General features: G+C 43.2%; 1 protein-coding gene across 2 annotated transcripts in view; it reads left to right on the top strand.

Annotated features, from left to right (window-relative positions):
• Positions 1 to 10,745, top strand: part of YME1L1 (YME1 like 1 ATPase) — a 36,128-nt gene extending 25,383 nt beyond the window's left edge. For both annotated transcript variants that reach the window (XM_012777304.3, XM_075997601.1), the window contains 10 exons: positions 1,611 to 1,763; positions 2,344 to 2,476; positions 3,582 to 3,644; positions 3,887 to 3,999; positions 5,303 to 5,458; positions 6,607 to 6,758; positions 7,199 to 7,325; positions 7,415 to 7,488; positions 8,499 to 8,585; positions 10,355 to 10,745. In XM_012777304.3, the coding sequence (XP_012632758.2) occupies positions 1,611 to 1,763; positions 2,344 to 2,476; positions 3,582 to 3,644; positions 3,887 to 3,999; positions 5,303 to 5,458; positions 6,607 to 6,758; positions 7,199 to 7,325; positions 7,415 to 7,488; positions 8,499 to 8,585; positions 10,355 to 10,498 (1,202 nt within the window). In that variant the 3' untranslated portion in view covers positions 10,499 to 10,745. The remainder of the gene's footprint in view (positions 1 to 1,610; positions 1,764 to 2,343; positions 2,477 to 3,581; positions 3,645 to 3,886; positions 4,000 to 5,302; positions 5,459 to 6,606; positions 6,759 to 7,198; positions 7,326 to 7,414; positions 7,489 to 8,498; positions 8,586 to 10,354) is intronic.
• The last annotated feature ends 16,056 nt before the right edge of the window (positions 10,746 to 26,801 follow it).

Genomic DNA, 26,801 nt, shown 5'->3' with positions numbered 1-26,801 from the left:
CAGAACCATTACTGAATTCCCAGCCATATTCAAATGTCAGCATTTGTTCCAATCCAGTATGCTTCGTAGTGTCTCCCTCACTGCCACTGCCTGCCCTGGTTCGGGATCCACTCCAGGATCACACTTAACATGGAGGTTTTTCTTTAATAAGAAACAGCTCGTCAGCCTTTTTGTGGAAGGTGGGAGAAAGAAAGTCTTTCATGATCTTTACAACAGCGAAGAGTATAGACAATTTATAGCATGTTCCTCAGTTTAGCTTTGTCTGATGTTTTCTCACAGTTACTAAACATGATTTTAAAGACTTCATGGTGTCTTTCTAATTTATGGTTGTATTATGATTTATCTAACCATTTGTGTTGACTTTTTTTATGGTTTCCACGTTTATGCTATTGAAAATAGCACTGTGGTGATCATTTTAACTCAAGGCTTTGCCTAGCTGCTTAATTATTTCCTTAGAAAAAATTTCTTGAAATAGAATTCCCAGTTAAAGAATGACACTCCTTTTTAGGGCTCATTTTGTACTGACAAATATCTCTACTGAGAGGTCAGCAGCATGTGAGATGGTTTGGATGACCCTTTGCTACTTGAGGGCACATTTATTAAATCAATGCTATGACATCATACAGTGAGTGTTTGAAACCATAGAAGTAGTTACACTCTTCCCTTATAAATTTATAGAAAAATCCTCAGGTACCTACATATAATCCACATAAATTTATGTTATTTAAATCTGTTAGATATCACTAAAACATGGAAATACTAGGGTGGTCTTAAGGCTTTTTTTGAGCTTTCCCTCAAAAAAATTTTTTATGTTAAAATACAGCTTTGTTGCTTTTTTATGTTGTTTATACATTTATGAAAAGTTATACAAATTAAGGATATCTATTTTTCAAACTAATATGAAAAACTTACTGTTATAAAAATTTTCAAACTTGGAAAACCTCAAAGAGTAGTTAACACATCCATATACTATGCACTTAGACTTAGCACTTGTTAACATATCGTCATATTTGCTTTCTTTGTGTATGTATGTTTCTCCTAAACATTTGAGAAAACTAAACATCACCTACTTTACTTCTAAATACTTCATTGTTACATCACTTCACAATATGGACATTATCCTAAGTAAACACAATAATCTTATCCCACCAAAGAAAATTAATACTGTTTCTTTAACATTGTGTACTTCTCTGATCATTTATCTGAATTTTCACCAAATGTCCTTAAATTTCTTTGTTTTTAATGAAAAAGATCAAATCAGGTTTCATGTATTACATTTGTTTGTTTAGTCTTTCAATCTGTTTCTGTTGAATTTCTCCTGCTTATTTAGTAATAAATGGGTTTATATTCCTTTGACTCAAGAATCTGTCCTGTCTTGTCTGTTGTTGATATGTAAGCAGTATTTAAATGATATAGGAAAATTAGTGTTGGAGAAGATTCTAAAGTGAATCATTAGCAGAGACAAATATGTTCTGCTTTGTTTCTAAACATTGGTTATTGGTGTGCCTTCAACTTCCAAATTATATAAATTAATAATTATTTTATAAGTTCCTATCAAAGGATTTTTTTAAAAAGCAATTTTAATCATTCTTGTTTTCTTTTTCTTTTAGGCATTCTTTTAGTTGGACCACCAGGGACAGGAAAGACACTTCTTGCCCGAGCTGTGGCAGGAGAAGCTGATGTTCCTTTTTATTATGCTTCTGGATCAGAATTTGATGAGATGTTTGTGGGTGTGGGAGCCAGCCGTATCAGAAATCTTTTTAGTACGTTTTGCTGTATCTTTTATAAAATGCTGAACTTTTCTAATTTTAGGGGAAAAGTGTATCTTACCCTTTTTTGCTAATTGCTTTTGATTGACAGTCAGCTGAAGTAGATATTGTCCTGGTTTTAGGTAATTTCATATACGAGCTAAAAGAGAGTGTCTTCCTTTTCTAAATAGTTAGAATTATCAGAAGAGCTAGTGAAAGGTGCAAGATGACGTTGGGAGCTGGCAAAAGGCTCCTAGCTTTTTTTCATTTTATTCATCGATTCCTTAGTATGTAATTAAGGATTTTTTTTAATTTTATAAATAAAATAATTTGTTTTTGAGATTTTACCAAGAAATATGTAATTCAGGATTAATTAGCCTCAGACATGATTGTATGTGACACTTCTACAGTTGGAAAATGAATAACCAATTGTTTTTATTTTATATTATTCTTTTCAGTATGTTCCCCGCCCCCACACCCCAGAGCTAGTATTCTTAAATCAGTAAAAAACAGTCTTGCAGGTTAATATTTATCTGGTTTTGTTTAAAAAGTATTGATTTCTTTTAACTTACTTGAATATTTTTTGTTTTCTTAGGGGAAGCGAAAGCAAATGCTCCTTGTGTTATATTTATTGATGAATTAGATTCTGTTGGTGGGAAGAGAATTGAATCTCCAATGCATCCATATTCAAGGCAGACTATAAATCAGCTTCTTGCTGAAATGGATGGGTAATTGAATTTTCCTTTCTGTATAGAATATGGTGATGCCTTGTAGCATTTGATACCCTTTATAGTTGATCTTATGTAAATTGTTCCCATAAAGCCTTTGACAACATTCTAGAGATATGAGACACATTATGTGTAATAGGCAATAGGATAGTCCCAGCTGGGTGTGGTGGCCTGTGATCCTAGCAATCTGGGAGGCTGGGGTGGGCAGATTTCTCGAGCTCAGGAGTTCAGAACCAGCCTGAGCAAGAGCGAGACCTTGTCTCTACTATAAATAGAAAGAAATTAATTGGCCAACTAATATATATATATATACAGAAAATTAGCCGGGCATGGTGGCGCATGCCTGTAGTCCCAGCTACTTGGGAGGCTGAGGCAGAAGGATTGCTTGAGCCCAGGAGTTTGAGGTTGCTGTGAGATAGGCTGATGCCACGGCACTTACTCTAGTCTGGGCAAAAAGAGAGATTCTGTCTCAAAAAAAAAAAAAAATAGGATAGTCCCTCATGTAAGAAGTCAGGACAGGCTTTTCTCTTAGTAGTTTATTGTTTTTATTACTAATTGAGTATTTGAACATAAACTCATTTAATTTGAGATATTTATACCTTTATTCACTTGCTATACTTAAGATAGAAAATCAATGGTTTAGCTCAGCCTGGTGTTCTATATGAAGAAATAAAGGGTATGTATCCTGGTTTCTACACAATTTATGAGTAGTTTTGAGTTTTTTGGTATATTTAAAACTTACATCAATGTTCATAATACAAGAAGCAAGAGGTAGCATTGCTTTGAAGGAAGTAGCTTCATGTCGATATAAGATATTTTGAAATGAAATGAGAAGTCTGGGAGCAACTAAATTGAATTGATGTACTTCAAAGTCATTTTTCAAAATGAATCAGGCCCCTGATTAATTAAAAGATACCTTTTCATGTCAAGGTATTTTTTCCCTAGTAGACCAGGTATGTAATTAGAGATGATTGGTGTTTTATTATCAATGCCTTTCTTGGTTGTTATTAAGATTAATAATAAACAGTATGATGTCAAGCATTGCTATATGTGTGATATGCTTCAATTTTCAGTGAAAAGGTACTCTCTTTTTTCCCCTAAATAGTTTTAAACCCAATGAAGGTGTCATCATCATTGGAGCCACAAACTTCCCAGAGGCATTAGATAAGTAAGTATTGAAATAAAACTTTTGTGAAGTACTGTTACATGCTATACGATCATGCTAAAAGAATTCCCAATACAAAGATCACATTGTATGATTTCATTTATACAGAATGTCCAGAAACTGAAAATTTATGTTCAAACCTGTCTGCCATTCTCTTACCATCATGTCTTTAGTGTGTCAGTCTTGTTTAATTTTAGCGTAATGAATTGATTGATTTATGTTTTCATTTTGCATTCTTCCTTTAGTGCCTTAATTCGTCCTGGTCGTTTTGACATGCAAGTTACAGTTCCAAGACCAGATGTAAGAGGTCGAACGGAAATTTTAAAATGGTATCTCAATAAAATAAAGTTTGATCAGTGTAAGTTGAATTCTTTTTTTTTTTTTTTTTTTTTAAGGCAAAGTCTCACTCTGTTGCCCGGGTTAGAGTGTGGTGGCATCAGCCTAGCTCACAGCAACCTCAAACTCCTGGGCTACAGGCATGCACCACCATGCTCAGCTAATTTTTTCTATATATATTTTTTAGTTGTCTGACTAATTTTCTATTTTTAGTAGAGATGGGGTCTCGCTCTTGCTCAGGCTGGTCTCAAACTCCTGACCTCGAACAGTCCTCCTTCCTTGGCCTCCCAGAGTGCTAGGATTACAGGTGTGAGCCACAACACCTAGCCTAAGTTGAATTCCTTAATACAGACATTATTACCTCTATAAAATGGTAATGTATCCATCTGCCCCATTTGTGTTCCTTACATGATAAATATATTAAAAGACCAATTCATTTTTATGTTCTTTTTCTCCCCATTTACATGTCCTTGCCTAAGCCATGGCACAGTGGCTTATGCCTATAATCCCAACTATACACTATGGTGAGGCAAGGGGATCACTTGAGCTCAGGAGTTGGAGGCTGCAATGAGCAATCATTATGCCACCATACTGCAGCATAGATGACAGAGCAAGATGAAACTCATTCTTCAATTAGCATGTATCTGAGAGATTTTGTTGCTTTGAATCCTGTTTCCAAAGACTTTTAGAGTATTCAGACAGATAATATTTGAAGATTAATATATGTACACATTTTTTTTAGATGAATGTGAAATACAAAATAATAGAAAAAGCTCTATAAACAGTAGATGATGATATTGTCAGTTTGGCGCCAAATGGGAGGAAAGCCAACTATAAAACAACACATGGAGATATGCTGGACCCACCTGAGCAATAAATAAAGCTGTAGTATTTTGAGAAATAGCTGAATTAATTCAGAAAACTAAATATGTTTCTTATAATAAAGGGAGCTTTTACATCCAACTAATTTCAAGCTGAAATTTGTAGAACAGAATGTTGTCTCTGATACAGTTTTTCAGTTTATGGTTAGTCTAGTAACAATATAGGTCATATTTGAAGTTACTAATTGATGTAAGGTAGCTCTGCATTTAATTATTTTTCACAAAGTTATTTAAATTTAAGACCTTTTGTGATTTGTCCCAGTGCCAATTTCAGTAGAATAATGGGCTTTTTCCCTAGGAATTTTCATAAATTCAGTTCATTTAAGTTTTACGATTAATTATGGCTGAGAATAACTGTCTTTTTCTTTGGACCCTGAGTTGTTTGTGATGAGCTTTCTTTTAGCTGTTGTGGACTGCTAGTATTGTGTTTTCTTTTTACATTAGCGGTTGATCCAGAAATCATAGCTCGAGGTACTGTTGGCTTTTCTGGAGCAGAGTTGGAGAATCTTGTGAACCAGGCTGCATTAAAGGCAGCTGTTGATGGAAAAGAAATGGTAACAATGAAGGAACTAGAGTTTTCAAAAGACAAAATTCTAATGGGTAGGTTTTTATGTTTTTTTTTTTTTCAGTCTCTTTTCATTATGTTAGATAATAAATTCTTTGTTTTTTTAGCAGGTTTTGTATTCAGACAGCTAAGGCCATGGCAGTGTTGCATCTAATCTTACTCTAAAACTTCAGTGTCTGAGTATTTAAGATTTACAATAAATAATTTCATAAATTCATGGTTTGAGAGTCAAATTCCAATAAACAGTAACACTTTCTTAACTAGACCCCATCATGTCAGTGATGTAGAACTGCTTTTATAGTGTGGCACATTCATTAGTTTTGTCTTTTTCTGAGAAGACCTTTTTTACTGACTGAAAAGAGAAAAAGGTTAAAAAAAAGGAACAGTTTTGGGAACTTGAAAATAATACTATTTGGCCTCTTACAGAACAAATACATTTCAGTATATTATATAATTACCCCTACATTTTCTCTTCTAAAATATTACTGATAAAAGGGATAGTTAATTTCAATTATATTGTGTTTAATTTTAATTTCAAATCTTGAATTGGCTTATAAACAGGTTAATTATGATATTCCTATAAGGTTCTCCCTTTTGATGTAAGGATTAAGATAATAGTTTTGACCATTTTTGTTTGAAGACAAATTATTATAGTTTCTGTTGTAGAGTGAATTCTACCCATTTTTTAAAACTTTTTATTGTGTTTAAAATATTTATTAATAATATTAAATTATGTTACTTTAAGAATGGCTTCAAGGAGAATCTTTTTTATATTACTTTTTTATTGGATACTTTCATCCTTCAGTGTCCCTTTGGTATCCATGAGAGCATTCATTCCAGGAGCTCCATGGATACCAGAAATCAAGGATGCTCAAATCTCTCATGTAAAAAGGTCTACTATTTGCATGTAACTTATGCATATCCTCCCAGCTACTTTAAATCGTTGCTAGATTGCTAGTAATACCTGATACAACGTCAGTACTCTGTAAATAGTTGTTATACTGTATTGGGTTTTATCATTTTTATCATTTTTTTCCTCCCTGAATATCTTTGATCCCTAAATGGCTGGAACATGTGAATAGGGAGGGCAACTGTATTTGATTTGGAAATGAAAATGAGTATCATTGATTTAAATACACCTTTCTAATGGAGTCTTTTTTACTTCATTACATTTTTATCTTAGGGCCTGAAAGAAGAAGTGTGGAAATTGATAACAAAAACAAAACCATCACAGCATATCATGAATCTGGTCATGCTATTATTGCATATTATACAAAAGATGCAATGCCTATCAACAAAGCTACAATCATGCCCCGAGGGCCAACACTTGGACATGTAAGTTTTTATCGTTTTTTTTCTTTGTTTTCAAATAGAGCTTCCCTGGAGCTTATGGAGGAAATTGCTGGTTTAAGCGTTTAGAAAGAAAATTCAACTACTTCCTATGGCTTTTGATACTTTCTTCTTTTACTTCCTGAACCATCTGGAAATCAGACATCTGTGGAAATTTTCTGTTAATGGGGTATTCCTTAAGTCTTTTTCATATTATGTATTTACATTGTGAACTTTAATTGAAAAGTGGGAGCTAACTATAATTCTTAAATATCTACCTAACTGCTGTGCTCCCCCAAAAGAGAAATTATGTGTTATAGTAATAGATTCAGTAGTTTTTGTAAGATTATTGTCATTTAGTACAAGTTATATCATCTTTTGAACTGTAGACATTTGAAGCATTTCTGTGCAACATTTATTATCTGATTATTTTTTTAATTGTCTAGGTGTCTCTGTTGCCTGAGAATGACAGATGGAATGAAACTAGAGCCCAGCTGCTTGCACAAATGGATGTTAGTATGGGAGGAAGAGTAGCAGAGGAACTTATATTTGGAACTGACCATATTACAACAGGTTTGCTTGAAAGTATGACTTTGGTTGAAACTGTGTTTGTAGGGTTAAAGATAGTTTTAAAAATTATCTATTTATGTATTTTATTTTAGGTGCTTCCAGTGATTTTGATAATGCAACTAAAATAGCAAAGCGAATGGTTACCAAATTTGGAATGAGTGAAAAGGTAAGTGCTAATTTTAATCCTTTCCATGTATCACTCTTGTGCCATAGGTCTCTTTGAGAGATGGTTCCGATTATAAATTGTTAACGTTTACATTTTCTCTGTCTCATTCCAAATGGATTTGAGTCTGCTTCTGAACATTATTTTATTATTCTGAGTAACAACAATGTAGCACTTTTTTTTAGCTGCTCATACAGTAACTATAACTTTTTGAGTTAGCCAAATGGTAGAAGAAAGTACATTTTATAGCCTTTCCTTTTTTTCTTTCTTTCTTTCTTTTTTTTTTTGAGACAGAGTCTCACTGTTGCCCGGGCTAGAGTGCCATGGCGTCAGCCTAGCTCACAGCAACCTCAAACTCCTGGGCTCAAGCAATCCTGCCTCAGCCTCCTGAGTAGCTGGGACTATAGGCATGCGCCACCATACCCGGCCAATTTTTTCTATATATTTTTAGCTATCCAATTAATTTCTTTCTATTTTTAGTAGAGACAGGGTCTCGCTCTTGCTCAGGCTGGTCTCGAACTCCTAAGCTCAAACAATCCACCCACCTCGGCCTCCCAGAGTGCTAGGATTACAGGCATGAGCCACCGTGCCCGGCCTATAGCCTTTTCACATGGCATAAAAGAGCTTACATTCTGAGCTTGCTTACTTTACCCTTCCCGTGTATTTGACATTCATACATCATCGTTTTGACTCCTAGAAGCATTTCTGTGCCCTGATTTCTGGATTTCTGGATTTGGAATGGCTGCCTAGGTTACCTAAGAAAGTATTCAGAACCAGACTTAAAATGATTTTAAATTTTCTTTCTTGCTTATACTATGGGTATTTTGCTTTTAGCCTTTACACTTCTAGAAGAATGATGACATTTCCTTGCCCTCAAATGGATGGTTATATTATATTTCTTTTTTGGCCACCATGGTATTTGATTCCTTACACATGAATACTACTTTCTCTGTTAATTTTGTTGGTGTTTTGGGGCTTTTTCGGTTCAACTACTTTCTTCCCTTTGGTTTTAGCTTGGAGTTATGACCTACAGTGATACAGGGAAACTCAGTCCAGAAACTCAATCTGCTATTGAACAAGAAATAAGAATCCTTCTAAGGGTAATAACAATATTTTTCTATGCTTATTTATTTTTGTAGACACAATATGCCCTAAATACTTTAAAAAATGAGAGAAATGATGTTTCTCTGTTCATTAGCAACATCACTCTGTAACATAAAGATAGTAGGTGTATCACTGCAGCAGTGATTTACTCTGTTATTAAGGAACCTCTGCTCATGAACTGGTTCTTATTTTATTCTGATTCTGGGCCAAGAATACTTATATTTGTGGTTAAGAAATTTCAGTCCTACTTTAGCTGGAAAGCCATACGAAGCTTTAGAATAGGGGACATTGTTTATTGTGTCTCTGTCTCGTTTTCACACTCTGACATGTATTTATTCAACAAATACTGTTCTTTGTTGATTGATTACTTATTGATTATTTGCTTTTTGCTTAGCATTGTGTATGTGCTGAGAGTAATACAGAATAAACAAAACAAAAGTTCCTTGGGCTACAGGGTTTATTAGAGACTAGGATAAAGGAATATGTAAGAGTAGAGTCAGTGGGATGAGGTAGTGTATGTGGTAATCCAGGCATGATAAATGAACAGTCGGATTAGGTTGGTGAGGATGGAAATGGAGAAACTTGAGTTGGTTCAAGAGATACTATTGTAGTAGAATCAGTATATCTTTGTGATATTTTGGATATGATGGCTGAGGAGCAGTTAAAGGTATTGCCTGCCTCCTACAACTATATGATTGTGAGTGCCATTCAGTGAAGAAACTGGAGACTAAACTCACCTGAGGCTGGAAGTAGATAGATCATGAGTGCAGATTTTTGTTTTTCTTTTTCTCAGAGATGAGGTCTTACTGTGTTGCCCAGGCTGGACTTGAACTGCTGTCCTCAAGTGATCCTTCTGCCTGATCCTCCCAAAGTGCTAGGATTACAGGCATGAGCCACTGTGTCCAGCCAACCCAGGCTGGACTTGAACTCTGCTTTCAAGCATTCCTCCCACCTTACCCTTCCCCAGTAGCTAGAAATACAGGAGCACACAACTGTGCCTGGCTCTATGAGTTCAATTTATACATGTTGAATTGGAGGAATCTTAGTAGTAAAGATTTTGAGTTGGAACTAGATGTGTATGTCTGGACCTTAGTGGAGAAATTAGCTATGAGTTCCATTTGGATGTTGAAATTACCCATCATTAAGGCAGGTCTTGGAATGAAAGAGGAAGACCCAGATGAGTGCCGAGGTCTTTGGTGAATGAGGAGTGTAATTGGGGTGTTTATGATATGGCACAATGAAGGGAGTTGGATAGGGCTTTAGTTGAGTGGTTTGGAATTCAAAGAACAGTGCTTTATACAAGAGAGGGTGGGTTAGTGGAAGTGGTGATGGGAACAGAGAGCTCACCTCTTCACCCTGAAGGATCTGGGATAAGAGTGAATAAATAGCACTTCAGACAGCTTAGGGAAAACAGTCTTGGCAGGAGAGGCCAGGTGTTGATTAATTCAAGGAGGTAAAAGGAGTAGTTAAGGATACTTAAAGTCTGTTTAAAGTCTGTACAACGGAAAGGTTTAGAAAACATTTCAGAGAGGAGGTCTCTGCCTTCCCAGAATGTTTATTTCCTTCTCCTTGCTATTTCTGTTATGTTGCCAAAAGTATCTATAGTCTAGAACCAGGCTTTTAACTGCTTTTATAAATATAAATCAACTATTAATAATTTCACATTTCTTAGAGTACATAAAGTTTTTATTTCTTTTTCCATTGAGTATGGGTGTTTTTTCCCCCTACATTTTATGCTTCTTACATATCTGCTTTTCTGTTCTAGGACTCATATGAACGAGCAAAACATATCTTGAAAACTCATGCAAAAGAGCATAAGAATCTCGCAGAAGCTTTACTAACCTATGAGACTTTGGATGCCAAAGAGATTCAAATTGTTCTTGAGGGGAAGAAATTGGATGTGAGATGATAACTCTCTTGACATGGGTGCATTACTGGTTTTATCGCAAGAATATAAGAAACATTATAGTAGTCTCCTTTTGCAGTGCTTTCTCCTCCAATTCTTGAGTTGGTGTAATTCAAGAGTGTGAGACACTGTCTCATTCTTTTTTCACATTTATCTAATTTTGGCTACTCTCATGATGACACCTGTTGCAAATTAGCAACCTATAGCAAATATATTTTAAAAAAATAAAGAACTATCAGGATTCAAAATAGCTCATTTGAGAAATGTCAATCAGTTATTGAGTTGAAAGTGAGTAATGATTTTATGGTTGGTTACTCTGCTAGATGTTAATAAAAAGGGTGCCCTTAGCTCCTGGGGAATATTTTAATTTGCAAGCTAAAGTTGTGGAAGAATTATCTTTTTCTCTTGATAGTGCCATTTGTCTTTGATAATGAAATGATGACTTTTTTGTTGGTAAGTCATCTTTCTGTGTACCTTAATGGAGACTTAATTAAGAACCATGAAGTATGGTCCAGATTGACCACATCTAAAATGGTTTTTTAAAATATGATATTAGAGAATTGTAAATAGGTACAATCAGACTTTAAATGATTATAACCTTTTAAAATGTAGCATGCATTTTTTCATATTCTTTATGGAGTCAGACTGACACAGACTTCTCTGCTGAGACCAATAGACTTATGATAGAATGGGTACAGATGCAATGATAATCCATGTTTTGACAGATGGAAAATCTGGAAGCCCAGGAGAGAGATGCGCTGGCCTAGTAAAAGGGGTACCAAAACCTGAGAAACCAACAGTAGAAAGTATGCTGAAATGGTCTATTACAATCTTTCCTTGCCCGCTAGAAAGCTCATAACTAATACATTTAAGTTTCTTCATTTTTGTTGGAATTGTGTAAACGATAACAGCTTATTCCTGGAGACTTTATATAAGGACGTGAAAGAGGGCAAAGGAAGAAACATAACCACACCTACTTCACTGTTTTCTACCTCCACACTGTTAGACAACTCATAAAAATGAGTCTTTGTTTTTTATTTCTGTACCTTACTAGTGATTGGATTACAACCCAGATTATGTCCCATAAATTATCTGCAAAGTTGAAACTTAATTTCCTTTAGCTTTCTTCTGAGTTCCAATCTTGGAATGATGGGGGTTTTAGCATGTAGGTGCATAGGTACAATTCCTAGGGCACCCGAGAATTATTGGCTCTTAAAATAAAACATAGGCTCCACAGTTTTGCAAAATATCAATGTTTAATTGCCTGTTTATAGAAAATATTCAAGGTTAATCATAAATATGTGTGAAATTTCCATTACCTTTGAGAACACTTGTACATTAGATTTTCTCAGAGCACCATTTCTAAATAGATGTGACTGTCAGTTATAGTAAACTAAATGCTTATAAAAGTGAACTGTATTCCCATGGAGTTACCATATGACCCAGTAATTCCATTTCTAGTTATATATCCAAGTAAAATGAAAACACATCCACACAAAAACTGTTTCACAACTGTTCATAGCAGTGTTATTCATAAAAGCCAAAAGGTAGGCCGGGCGCAGTGGCTCACGCCTGTAATCCTAACACTCTGAGAGGCCAAGGCGGGCGGATCGCTCAAGGTCAGGAGTTCGAAACCAGCCTGAGCAAGAGTGAGACCCTGTCTCTACTAAAAAAAATAGAAAGAAATTAATTGACCAACTAAAAAATATATATATATAGAAAAAAAAATTAGCCGGACATGGTGGCACATGCCTGTAGTCCCAGCTACTTGGGAGGCCGAGGCAGGAGGATTGCTTGAGCCCAGGAGTTTGAGGTTGCTGTGAGCTAGGCTGACACCACAGCACTCTAGCCCAGGCAACCCAGTGAGACTCTGTCTCAAAAAAAAAAAAAAAAAGCCAAAAGGTAGAAATAACTTGTGTCTATCAACTGATAAATGGATAAATAAAATGCTGTATAGCAATATAATGAATTATTGAGCAATACAAGGAAACATTGTGTACTGATACACAGTATAACATGGATGAACCTCAAAAAACATTATACTAAGTGAATGAAGTAGGTCAAAAAAGGCCACATATTGTATGATTTTATTTATATGGAATAGGCAAATCTATGGAGACAGAAAGTAGATTAGTGGTTGCCTAGGGAACTTGTGGAGGGGGGAATGGTAAGTGACTGCTAGTGGATGAAAATGTAAAATTGATTGTCATGATAGTTTCACAACTCTGTGGATATACTAAAAACCATTGAACTGTACACTTCACATGGGTAAATTGAATGGTATATGAAATTTATCTCAATAAAGCTGCTATACATTTAAAAAATGAGTTATAAAATCCTACCAAAAATTTTAGAGCAACTTAATGGGGCTGGAGGGGAGAATAGGTACATTTACATCTTCATACAATATAAAATTCTGAAATCTCAGTCTCTTTCCCACTGCTGAATGACCTAGTTACCAGCTTCTGTCACCAGAGGCAATAAGTGTTACATGTCCTGGGGGTAGTTTATATATATATGGTTTGTTATCCCCCTTTTGAGATAGATGTGTGTATATATATATATATATTATTATTATTTTTTACATAAATGGTATGCTATACTCATTATTATACACTTGGGGTTTTTTTTCATTTTCTTTTTCTTTTTTTATTTGAGACAGAGTCTCACTCTGTTGCTCATGCTAGAGTACCGTGGCATCAGCCTCGCTCACAGCAACCTCAAACTCCTGGGCTCAAGCAATCCTCCTGCCTCACCCTCCCAAGTAGCTGGGACTACAGGCATATGCCACCATGCCCGGCTAATTTTCTATATATTTTTTAGTTGTCCAGGTAATTTCTTTCTATTTTTAGTAGAGACAGGTTCTGGCTGTTGCTCAGGCTGGTACACTTTGCTTTTTTCTCTTAAACATATATTTGTAAAGTATTCCATATTAATACGCAAATCTTTGATCTTATAGCATTTCGTTGTTTGGATGTATCAGAATATATTCTAATATGTTTGATATGACATGTCCTGCATAATTAAAGTGTCTAGTTTAATATCAGTAATTTTAAGTTAAACGGTTTTAAAATATGTATTAGTAAACTCATTTAATGTTGACTTTAATAAGGTTTTCCTTTAAAGGTTTTGATAACACAAAAGTTACAATCACCATACATATTTACTTAGATAAAAAGAAATTTCAATGATTTTTATCATTATCTTTACCATTTATATAAGCCTTCTGAATGCCTTATATGCAATACATGTTATATATACAAGCCTCTTAACTTGTATTGCGATATTGCTAAGCCTCTTAACTTGCAAATCAGCAAAATAAATTCTGTAAGAAAATCTGTACAATCAGATGTGTTTAGTAAATCTGTATGTGCATATGAGAGCCAGAGACAGATGGGTCAATCAAATGAAGAGACTAAAAAGACACATTAATCAATCAAATTGAGCTTATTTGAATCCAGATTTAAACAAAAGCTTTTTTGAACTGATACATGGGCCAGGCATGGCAAGTCATGCCAGTAATCCCAGCACTTCAGGAGGCTGAGGCAGGATTACTTGATCCCAGGAATTTAAGGTTACAGTGAGCTATGATGGGGTCATTGCACTCCAGCCTTGGAGACACAACAATGTCCTTTCTCAAAAAAAAGAAAAAACAATGCTGTATGAACCATTGGAACGTTGAACACTGATGGTATATTTGATGGTCTTAAGGAATTTTTATGAAACTAAATGAATTTTTAAAAAATGAGAACCCTTACCTGTTAGACATTCTAAAATATTTGCCGATATAGTGAGATATGTATGGTGTGTGAAATCTTCAAAATTAAACTGCTCATGAATTAATAATTGTTGAGAATGACAGGGACTTGTGGGTTTATTATATTATTCTTTTTTTATGTTTCCAATTTTCCAGATAAAAGAATAAAAAATCCTCATTTATATTTTCATAAATAAATGGGAGAAAGCACATAAAAAGAAACTAGAAATCTTGAAAAAGAAGAAGAGTATTCTAAGAAATATAACATCTGATCAATATGTACTCTAGAAATATTGAATAAGGGAAGATAATTTTCAAAGAAAAACGCAGAATATGAGTTAACCAATTAAAAGGGCCTATTGTGGCCGGGCGCGGTGGCTCACGCCTGTAATCCTAGCTCTCTGGGAGGCCGAGGCAGGCGGATTGCTCGAGGTCGGGAGTTCAAAACCAGCCTGAGCAAGAGCGAGACCCCGTCTCTACTATAAATAGAAAGAAACTAATTGGCCAACTAATATATATAGAAAAAATTAGCCGGGCATGGTGGCACATGCCTGTAGTCCCAGCTACTTGGGAGGCTGAGACAGAAGGATCGCTTGAGCCCAGGAGTCTGAGGTTGCTGTGAGCTAGGCTGACGCCACGGCACTCACTCTAGCCTAGGCAACAAAGTGAGACTCTGTCTCAAAAAAAAAAAAAAAAAAAAAGGGCCTATTGTATATCTAGCATATTTGATTTCAAAAATGAATAATATGGCAGAATTCTCTGTAAAACACTGGGTATAATGAAAAATCCCAAAATAAAAATAAGCCTCAACAGACTAGAGATTGAAAAGTCTTTAGATTTATCAACAGCAGCACTGGAAGTTGGAAGGTAATATAAAGCAATGTCTTCACAAATGTCAGGGGAAATGATTAATCACCTAGAATTCTCCATCAAGAGTGGTATCAAATAATTTACTTAACAGGTAGACTTTTTTTTTTTTTAAGGACACCTCCCCCATCAGAAGGAGGGAATGAAATAAACCAAGAAAGACTTGGATCCCAGAAACAGGGAATCTGACATGGGAGACAGGAACAGAATTTTTCAGGACAGTAGCTAAGATTTTTAAAACAACCTTACCAGACAGACACACAAGTGCAAGGGGCTCAGGAGTTAACCTTCAAGAAAAGGTTGGGGGTAGGTGGTCATGGGTCAAAATACTTTTTTTTCTGTAAAGAGCAGATAATATGTATTTTAAGCTTTGAGGCCCATTCATTCTCTCTCTCTTTTTTTTTTTTTTTTTTTTGGAGACAGTGTGTTACTGTGTTGCCTGGGCTAGAGTGCTGTGGTGTCAACCTAGCTCACAGCAACCTCAAACTCCTAGGCTCAAGTGATCCTCCTGCCTCGGCCTCCCGAGTAGCTGGGACTATAGGCACGCGCCACTGTGCCTGGCTAATTTTTTTCTATTTTTAGTTGTTTGGCTAATTTCTTTCTTTGGCTAATTTCTTTCTATTTATAGTGGAGACAGGGTCTCGCTCTTATTCAGGCTGGTCTCGAACTCCTGAGCTCAAGCAATCCTCCCGCCTCGGCCTCCCAGAATGCTAGGATTACAGGTGTTAGCCACTTTTTTTTTGAGACAGAGTCTCACTTTTGTTGCCCTGGCTAGAGTGAGTGCCGTGGCGTCAGTCTAGCTCACAGCAACCTCAATGTCCTGGGCTCAAGCGATCCTCCTGCCTCAGCCTCCCAAGTAGCTGGGACTACAGGCATGTACCACCATGCCCGGCTAATTTTTTTTTGTATATATATTTTTAGTTGGTCAATTAATTTCTTTCTATTTTTAGTAGAGACGGGGTCTCACTCAGGCTGGTTTTGAGCTCCCGACCTCGAGCAATCCGCCCGCCTCGGCCTCCCAGAGTGCTAGGATTACAGGCTTGAGCCACCGGGCCTGGCCTTTTGTTCAGTCTTTTTTGACTCAACTCTGCCATTGTGGCACTTTGTAAACTTTATAAAAACAGGGAGGGAATGATTTGACCCCTAGTCCATATTTTGCCTGGACCTCTCCCACCCCATCACCATTGCCTGGTATGTTTGGTCACTGAAGGTGGAGAATTTGGGGATAATTTAGGAAGGATTCAGTAAAAACTAAGCAAAGAATTAAGCAACGATTTCCTAGCTAGGACACAGAAAGCTTGAACCATAAGAGGAAAGGGTGATAAATGATTAGACTCGCCAATTTTTAAAACTCTAGGTCTTGAAATGATACTAAGAAAATGAAGACAAACCACAGCCCAAGAGAAAATACTTATAAAATATGTATCTGATAAAGGCCAAACACACACACATTTAGGATTCATACTCAGAATATGCAACAAACTCTCAAAAGTCAGTAATGAGAATACATACAACCCAATTAAACAAATGGACAAAACTCAACATGATTTGTCACTAAGGAAATGAAAATCTCAAGCTACCACTGCAATGGCTCCAAAAATTGACAATATCAAATGCTGATAGGATGTGAAAAACCTGAAACTCAGATGAGAATATAAAATTAAATAACCATTTAGGCGGTTTCTACTCAAGTTGTACACTTTCCATACAACCCAGCAATCCTATTTCTAAGTAACTATACATGAGAAATGAAGATATACATTCACAATAAAACCTAAATGCCAATTTTTAGAGCACCTTTATTCATAACTGTCAAAAAGTGGAAACAACCCAAAGGTCCACCATTGGTGAGTAAGTAAGCAAAGAAAAACAATAAATAAGCAAAGAAAAACAAAGTGGTGCGCTCACACAATGGAATATTGCTCAGCAATTAAATGGAGCAAATCACCGAATGACTCAAAAGCACTGTGCTAAGTGGAAGAAGACTCGGTAACAGATTGGTTGTCAAAGGGAGACCTGACTACAAAGGAGCACTAGGAAACGAGGTGATGAAATAGTCTACACCTTGACTCTGGATGCTACCCGCCATTGGTCACTTTAGTAGCAATCTTGGTTATCAGATTCTCCATTGCTTTTATCAGCTTTACATTTGACGTCTTTTTCCTTTTCTCATTTTAAAAACTAATAACCTAGCCAAGGAATTTAAGAAACCAGTGGGCCTGAGGGCCTCGGCTCCTGGCCGGAGGCGGCGCTCGGTCGCCGCAGTCCCCGCGGCGCCGGGCGGCGGGTGCGCGCTGCCTGCGCTCCGGGCGGCGCGGGAGCACGAGGCGCGGAGCGGCGAGCAGGGCGTTGAGGGCTGGCTCCAGGGAGTCGCGAGCCGCGGCGACCCCGGCTTCTTCCCGGCCTCGCACGCGAAGGGAGCGAGCCACGCCGCCCGCCTCCTTCCCGGCGCGGGTTTCCCCTGGTGGGAGCGCCCTGCAGCCAGGGAGGGACGGGCCCGGACAGGGAGGGACGACAGCTCCACGGTGCGGGCGGGCCGCTGCCGCCTGCGCCCGCGCTGCCACCTGTCGCCGGGCTCCCGCGGCGGCTCGGCGCCCCACAGCGCCGCCAGGAGCCGGGAGCGAGCCGCCACCGACCTCCCCGCGACCCACGCCGGCCTGCAACGCCCGGCTCCGCGGCCCACGCCCCAGCCTCTCCAGTCCTGTGCCCGTTCCTTACCCGCACAACAGCGTCCGATCGGAGAGACAGCAATAAAACAGCAACCATTTATTAGCCACGCATGCCCCAGACATCGTGTTGATCGTGTTACACACGTTATCTCATTAAGTCTTCATAAAAACCCGCAGACGGCTACAGTTCTCATTTTAAAGACAAGACTATTGGCCGGTGCGGTGGCTCACGCCTGTAATCCTAGCACTCTGGGAGGCCGGGGCGGGGGGCGGGGGGATTGCTCGAGGTCAGGAGTTCAAGACCAGCCTAAGCAAGAGCGAGACCCCATCTCTACTAAAAATAGAAAGAGATTACTTGGACAGCTAAAAATATATAGAAAAAATTAGCCGGGCATGGTGGTGCATACCTGTAGTCCCAGCTACTCGGGAGGCTGAGGCAGGAGGATCGCTTGAGCCCAGGAGTTTGAGGTTGCTGTGAGCTAGGCTGACGCCACGGCACTCACTCACTTTGTTGCCCTGTTGCCTGGGCAACAAAGCGAGACTCTGCCTCAAAAATAAATACAGAAATAATAAAGACAAGACTGCCATTTACATGGGATTATTAATTAGCAACCGCAGAATTTCGACCCGGAGCCATCTGGCTTCAACACAAAGCTCTTCCCACGGCCCTCTGTGCGTTCTGTCACTTGCCAGCTGGAAACCAGACTGGCTCGGAGGGAACAGAGATGGAGGACAGCGCGGCTCTCTGGAAGGGTGCAAGTTGCACCCACAAAGCTAGTGTCTTAGGGTGGCCAAGGAAGGCCAACACTAGCCTCCAAACGGAAAGACTGTTACCAGGTAAGCAGGTCTACGCAAACCTACCCCCAAAGAAGCTGAAAAATCCACTTTTCCCAGAAGGAAATGTTTCATAGGGACGGGATCCCGGGGCGCACGGGTGCCAAGCAGGCTGCCAGCACTTCCTGCTCAACGGCCAACCGCGGTGGTCTTGCACCCTCGTGGGCGCCGTCCGAGGTGGGGTCTGGCTTCGGGAAGCGGGGCGGCAAGGCCGCGGTGCGCGCCGGCTGGTTGCGGCCGGGGACCTGGGAGCACTCAGGCCGCGGTGCGCGCCGGCTGGCTGCGGCCGGGACCTGGGAGCACTCGGGCCGCGGTGCGCGCCGGCTGGCTGCGGCCCGGGACCTGGGAGCACTCGGGCCGCCGTGCGCGCCGGCTGGCTGCGGCCGGGACCTGGGAGCACTCGGGCCGCGGTGCGCGCCGGCTGGCTGCGGCCCGGGACCTGGGAGCACTCGGGCCGCGGTGCGCGCCGGCTGGCTGCGGCCGGGACCTGGGGGGACTCGGGCCGCGGTGCGCGCCGGCTGGCTGCGGCCCGGGACCTGGGAGCACTCGGGCCGCGGTGCGCGCCGGCTGGTTGCGGCCGAGGACCTGGGAGCACTCGGGCCGCGGTGCGCGCCGGCTGGCTGCGGCCGGGACCTGGGGGGACTCGGGCCGCGGTGCGCGCCGGCTGGCTGCGGCCCGGGACCTGGGAGCACTCGGGCCGCGGTGCGCGCCGGCTGGTTGCGGCCGGGGACCTGGGAGCACTCGGGCCGCGGTGCGCGCCGGCTGGCTGCGGCCGGGGACCTGGGAGCACTCGGGCCGCGGTGCGCGCCGGCTGGTTGCGGCCGGGGACCTGGGAGCACTCAGGCCGCGGTGCGCGCCGGCTGGCTGCGGCCGGGACCTGGGGGGACTCGGGCCGCGGTGAGTGCCCGCCGGGGGTCTGGCAGGGGCCGCGCTGAGGGGCGGGAGGCGGGGCTGGGGGCGAGGGCCGCGGGTTTGGAGAAAATAGCGCTGCGCTGCACTGTTCTTTTTCTCGGCCCCCAAAAAAAACAATTAATGGGAGACAAGTGTCTTTATTGCACGGCCATCTTGTGTAATGCAAAGTCAGGGCTTTCGGGGTGCCCGTCAGAGCAGTGTTCAATGCACCCCGTCGATAAGTGTGAATCCCTCCCCCGTCCCTCCGGTCCTTGGTTCTCGTGTCGCTCATGTCGCTGGAGCGGGAGACCCGGCACATCACGGGAGGGAGAGGCTCCGGTCCGCGGCCGACGGCTGGAGCGGGGTCTGTGCCTCAGCGTCCCCAGAGGTTTTCCCACATGACAAGCGCAGGAGCTTATTGTCTGGCATGTGTCCCCGCGGTCATGCTGCGCCGCCTCAGGTCGGACTTGGAGGGACGTGTTCCCCGGAGGAGACCCCAGAGGGAAGGTCCCAATCACAGCTCTGCGCCTCCAGGGCACCGCGCTGACGGGAACTGCCACTGCTGATGGCACCCCGGCCAGCCTCGCCGCCCTCCGCCCCGCCAGCCTCGCCGCCCTCCGCCCCCGACAGCCTCGCCGCCCTCCGCCCCGCCAGCCTCGCCGCCCTCCGCCCCGCCCAGCCTCGCCGCCCTCCGCCCCGCCAGCCTCGCCGCCCTCCGCCCCGCCAGCCTCGCCGCCCTCCGCCCCGCCCAGCCTCGCCGCCCTCCGCCCCGCCCAGCCTCGCCGCCCTCCGCCCCGCCCAGCCTCGCCGCCCTCCGCCCCGCCAGCCTCGCCGCCCTCCGCCCCGCCCAGCCTCGCCGCCCTCCGCCCCGACAGCCTCGCCGCCCTCCGCCCCGACAGCCTCGCCGCCCTCCGCCCCGCCCAGCCTCGCCGCCCTCCGCCCCGCCCAGCCTCGCCGCCCTCCGCCCCGCCCAGCCTCGCCGCCCTCCGCCCCGACAGCCTCGCCGCCCTCCGCCCCGACAGCCTCGCCGCCCTCCGCCCCGACAGCCTCGCCGCCCTCCGCCCCCGCCAGCCTCGCCGCCCTCCGCCCCGCCAGCCTCGCCGCCCTCCGCCCCCCCCAGCCTCGCCGCCCTCCGTCCCGACAGCCTCGCCGCCCGACAGAACGACCGGCGGGGCTGCGGCTCCACGGCGCGCCCCAGGGGAGCGGGACTTCCTCCTCCAGGACTGACGCCCGTCCCCGGGGCCTGGAAGGGTGCCGCGGTGACCTGGGGTCGGACCGTGCGGAACCGCCCTCTCCCACGCTGGCTCCCGCGCCCCGGCCCGGGAGGCCGCGCCTCAGAGCGCGGGAGGCCTGTTTCTCCCGCCCGCCGCCGGGCCGAGGGCGGGGGCGGCTGTGTCGGGCGAGCCGCAGCCGGGCGGCGCGCGGTGAGGCAGGCGGGGAGCCGAGCGCAGCGGCGGGAAGGGCCGGAGGGGTCCTTTTTTTCCTCCAATTTGTTTTGTTTTTACAAAATATAATTTAAAAATTTGAAAACAGAAAATATTTAAGAGACTTGTTCCCATCCCTGTCCCAAACCACACAGTGTTCCCTTTATAAGCAACCTCTGTTCAGAACCCGTATCCGTTTTTTACGTCACACCGTTTCACCCTTCCCCACATCGTCCTTGGGGTGACCTTCTTGTCCGAGCCCCAGGAGCCCTGATGTGCAGCTGCCCGGGCCGCCGCGGCCTGTCCCGCTGTCCCGGTGCCGGGCGTGGCGGGCGCGGGGCCGGCCTCCCCGCTCACGGCTGCGGGGAAGGAGACTGGGCCGGCTGTGGCAGCTGCTCCTCCGGCTCCACCGGGTGTGACGGTCACTAGGCTGGGGGCGGCGGGGCTGCTCAGGGCTCTCTGGGGTCCGCTCTCCGTCCCGCTACGGATGGAACTTCCTCATGTTTTAAAACACAAGTTTGGGGGCCGGGCGCGGTGGCTCACACCTGTAATCCTAGCCCTCTGGGAGGCCGAGGCAGGAGGATTGCTTAAGGTCAGGAGTTCAAGACCAGCCTGAGCAAGAGCGAGACCCCGTCTCTACTATAAATAGATAGGAAATAATTGGCCAACTAATATATATAGAAAAAATTAGCCGGGCATGGTGGCGCATGCCTGTAGTCCTAGCTACTCGGGAGGCTGAGGCAGGAGGATTGCTTGAGCCCAGGAGTTTGAGGTTGCTGTGAGCTAGGCTCACGCCACAGCACTCACTCTAGCCTGGGCAACAAAGCAAGACTCTGTCTCAAAAAAAAAAAAGTAATATCATAGGGAAGTGGTTTGCTCTCTGAGCAGTAGCAAACTGGGAGGGGCAAACTAAAGTCACCAAGGCCCCGGGATGCCAAAGAAAATAAAAGGCAGAGTTAATACACTTGCAGGGGATTACTGCACACATAATTAAAATTGTGAACATTTAGGAATTACCATGCACAATGAACAGTCTGAATTAACATATTATCATGTATTCAAAGTGGTGATGATTTCAGACAGGCATTTGCAAGCAAAAAAAGAGAAAGAAAAGAAAAAAAAGAGAGAAAAGAAACTGAAAATGAAAAAGAAAAAAAAAAGTGGTGATGGGAACAAAGAGCTCACGTCTTTACCCTGAAACGTCTGAGTAACCCCTGAGAGGGCTCGGGAAAAGCATTCTCAGCAGGAGAGAGCCAGGTTTTGATTAATTCAAGGTGATAGAAGAAATGCTTTAGAGTAGTGAAGAATATGGAAAGTCTGTATGATGAAAAGGTTTAGAAAGTGTTTGAGAAGAGGTTTCTGCCTTCCCAGAATGTTTATTCTCCTTTCCTTACTATTTATGTTAGTATGCACAAATTATACTCTAGAATCAAGATATTAAATGCTTTTGTAAATTTAAACCAACAGATTTTACATATTTTAGGGTCCATAAAGTTTTTATTTCTTTCCCCATTGACTTTGGTTCTTGCTTCCCCTACACTTTCTGTTTCTTACATACCTGCTTTTCTATTTCAGGACTCATATGAACGACGAGCAGAACATATCTGGAAAACTCATGCAAACAGGCATAACAATCCAGCAGAAGCTTTCTTGAGCTCTCTTTTAATGCTAAAGATTCAAACTGTTGTTAAGGGAAAGAAACTGGAGGTGAGATTAAAGCTGTCTTGATATGGATGCATCGCTGGGTTTATTACAAAAATATAAGTAGCATTGCAGTAGTTTCTTTTTGCAACTCTTTACCTCCCATTCTTTTTTTTTTTTTTTTAGATAGCATCTCACTCTCTTGCCAGGGCTAGAGTGCAGTGGCGTCAGCCTAGCTCACAGCAACCTCAAACTCCTGGTCTCAAGCGATCCTCCTGCCTTAGCCTCCAGAGTAGCAGGAACTACAAGCATGTGCCACCATGCCCGGCTGATTTTTTCTATATGTTTTTAGTTGGCCAATTAATTCCTTTCTATTTATAGTAGAGACAGGATCTCACTCTTGATTAGGCTGGTTTTGAACTCCTGACCTCGAGCAATCCGCCCACCTTGGGCTCCCCGAGTGCTAGGATTACAGGTGTGAGCCACCGGCCCGGCCAAGGAACTTCTTTAGATATGAGAAAAACAGAAAACAAGTAGCAAACAGCAGGTGTAAATTCAACTGTATCCATAAGATTAAGTACAAATGAACTGAACATCCCACTAAAATGGCAGATATTGTCAAACTGGATAAAAAAACAAGATCTACTTGATAAAGGACTTGCGTTTGGAATATATTATCTCTTGTAACTCATAAGAAGACAAGTAACCAAACTAACAAAGGTGTCAAAGGAATCAAATAGACATTTCTCCAAAGAAGATAATACAAATGGCCATGAAGCACAGAAGATACTCAACGTCATTGGTCACAAGGAAATTATCTAATTTGGATGAGATTAAAATTTGGATGAGAATAATTTGGATGTGAGTGGTATAAGATACCATTTCATATTTACTACAATGGCCATAATCAAGAAGGGAAGACTATAAGTGTGGGGGCGCCTCGATGGAGCCTTGGCGGCGTCTCAGTGGCACAACAAGAAAAGAATTTTCCCCCCTCTTTGTATAAAATAGGGTGAGGCAATTAGCAAACAGCACACATCTGTTTATACCTCCGGTTATCTCTTGGGTTGTAAAAAAAGGCAAAAGGGAGGTGAGATGCGCAGGGATCGCGCAGAATACAAAGAAAATTAATCACTTCAAAGGTCAGCTCATGACCAGCGTGTGATTAGTTTGTGCGTTGCTAGGGCCCTTTGGGGGGGGGATAAAAGGCACCCCACAATTCAGGTCGGGGTCCTTGCCTGCGAGAGTGGCCACTGCGTTGGTGCTCTGGGGCTTGGACCCTGGCTAGCCAGAAAATAAACCTCCTCTTGTATGATTGCATCCTCAATGTCTCTGCTTTTCTGTCCGGTGGGGCTGTGGAAGGTCGGTCCCTAACATTTGGGGGCTCGTCGGGGATTTGCCTTCCCCACAGACTACCAGATAGAATTCAGGGCTGAGGGAGGAGTGTAAAAATCCACCCCGGACTAGCCAGGTGTGGTGTTGGGCAAGGGACGCAAAATCCCCTTGCAGGACCCCAGATCAGGACGCCGGCACAGGACCTAGGCGGACGCGCTGGTGGGTCGCCGGTTGGAGCCAGGCAGAGACGTCCTCTGGCCCCGTTGGGACTCCGGAGCTGACCTTGTAGCCTAGGGCTCGGTCAGGAGGAGCTGGAGCTGACCTTGTAGCCAAGGGCTCGGTCACGTCCTCTGGCTCCGTTGGGACTCCGGAGCTGACCTTGTAGCCAAGGGCTCGGTCAGGAGGATACCGGGGAGCAGGTCCAGACCAGGTTAGGTTGTGTGTTTACCTCACTGTCTACTTGTCTGTTGTCTGCTTTGTTTGTCGCCGGCTTTCTGTGTGTGTGTGAGTGAGTGTGACATCTCTCGTTGGCTTGTTGGAGTCTCTGGGTTCTGTGGTTTCAGCCCGAAAAGCCATCAGGGTTGCATGGGTTTTCGGGCTGGGGCCGTGGAATCAGGGGACCCACAAAAAGATCCACAGGGGCGACTAGAACCTCCAGGTGAGTATTCCCCTGCATGGGCTGGCAGTGCACAGTGGATCTCCTGCCGCCCGCGCCACAAGTGGCTAGTGCGGGAGGGGCATGGCCGTTACCTCCGTAGGGAGTGTGAAAGGCTAGGGATTCAGATCCTTGTCCCCAGGGCCCCAACTGCAGAATATCAGTTTGCACATCTGCCTATTATTGACTAGCCATGGGACAGGCTCTAACAATGCCGTTGTCCATCCTAGTGAGCCATTTTAAGGATGTCAGGGCAAGGGCACACAACCTGTCCCTGGAGGTCAAGAAGGAAAAGTTTGTTACCCTTTGTGAAGCTGAGTGGCCCACGTTTAGAGTGGGGTGGGCCAGGAGGTCTCGTTTGATGCCTCCTTGATCAAAAAAGTAAAAGGGGTAGTATTTGGCCACCACGGCCACCCTGATCAGATCCCCTATATTGTGGTCTGGCAAGACTTGGTTCTAGACCCGCCACCCTGGCTGAAGGCCCTCCTACCTGCCCCGAGGGGAAAGGCGGAAGTTCTGGCAGTTAAAGAGGCCAAAAAAGAGAGGGCACGCGGTCCGTTGGGACGCCAGTGTTGCCGGACTCCAATCTCCGAGAATCTGAGAGACCTAATTAATCTTTTAGACTCTGTTCTTTTTACTCATCAGCCCACCTGAGATGACTGCCAGCAGTTGCTTAAGGTGCTCTTCACAACAAAAAAAAGAAAAAGGATTCAGGGGCAGGCCCAGAAGCTGGTTCCCCTGGGAGGACGGCAGACCTACTACAAACCTGCCAACCATCGACCAAACTTTTCCCCTTAAACGGCCGCTTTGGGACTACAATGAGGCTGAAGGTAGGGAGCGTCTCTGGGTCTACCGCCAGACTCTGATGGCCGGTCTCCATATGGCGGCGCAAAAGCCGACCAATTTGGCCAAGATAAGAGATGTTCGTCAGGGGCCAGAGGAGAGCCCGGCAGCATACTTAGAGAGGATCGTAAAAGAAAAAACAGCTTTGGCAGTAGCTAAAAAAATATTTAAAAAAATAGTCCCCAGGTATAGACTGCCAAAAGGGATAAGATCAAATAATAGGCCTGCGTTTATCTGTCAGGTTAGTCAAGGGCTGGCCCAGGCTATGGAGATAGATTAAAAATTACATTGTGCATATAATCCCCAGAGCTCTGGGCAGGTAGAGCTAATAAATAGAACAATAAAAGAGACCCTGACTAAATTGGCCCTGGAAACTGGCAGAGACTGAGTGACCCTCCTTCCCTTCACCCTGTTCCAAACCCAAAACACCCCTTATCACTTGGGTTTAACCCCTTTTAAAATCATATATGGCACACCCCCTCCTATAGTTCCTAGGATGAGCCCTGAGGCTCTTCTGAGACATCCCCAAAAAGTGTTACAAGCAGTGCAGGCTCTGCAACGTGTCCACAGTCAAGTATGGCCGGGCCTCCGTGCTATCTACCGGCCTGAAGAGGAGGGTGCCAGACACCGTTTCACCCACACCAGCCAGGGGACTGGGTGTGGGTGAAACGGCATAACAGCAGAACCCTCAAAACCGAGATAAAAGGGCCCCTATCAAATTATTCTTGTTACCCCCACTGCTCTTAACGTTGATAAAATAGTAGCGACCTAGATACACCACTCCCACATAAGACCTGCTAATAAAAAAGACCAAGAGCGGTGCCAGGACCAATATAAAAAGCAACTGCAGAACCAAAAAATCCTCTAAAGACCAGACTGACCCAAGTGGCAGCGACAGCCCAGGACTGCTAACACAGACTTAGACTGGGGTTGTGGCATCTAAAGATTGACTGGGTGACAAACATAGACGGGTCGCGGTGGGGGGTTAGTTATTGTGTTTTAGAGATGTTGTGTTTTTGGTCCAATGTTTTTGAGATAGAGACCTACAGCTATACTTACTGCCCCAAACCCCCACCAACCCCATAACCTTACATGGGTCTAAAGATTACTGTATAATGGTGTTAGTGTTCCCAAAAATAATATACCACACTAAAAAAATAATATATGAGGACATAGTAGGGCAAAGAGTCACCAACCTAATTTTTTAAAAAAAAAGAGAGTCCTTCATAGCCATAACCCTGGCTACTCTTTTTGGCTTAGGGACAATAAGAGCAAAAACTAATATCTCTTCTCTGGCAATGCAGCAAAAAAGGTTTAATACTCTGAGGGCAGCTGTTAATAAAGATATTGCAAAGATAAAAAATTCAATTTCACACTTAAAAAAGTCTTT

Source organism: Microcebus murinus, chromosome 25, assembly GCF_040939455.1.
Source record: "Microcebus murinus isolate Inina chromosome 25, M.murinus_Inina_mat1.0, whole genome shotgun sequence".
Classification (NCBI taxonomy): Eukaryota; Metazoa; Chordata; class Mammalia; order Primates; family Cheirogaleidae; genus Microcebus; species Microcebus murinus.
This window is presented reverse-complemented; position numbering and strand designations above follow the sequence as displayed.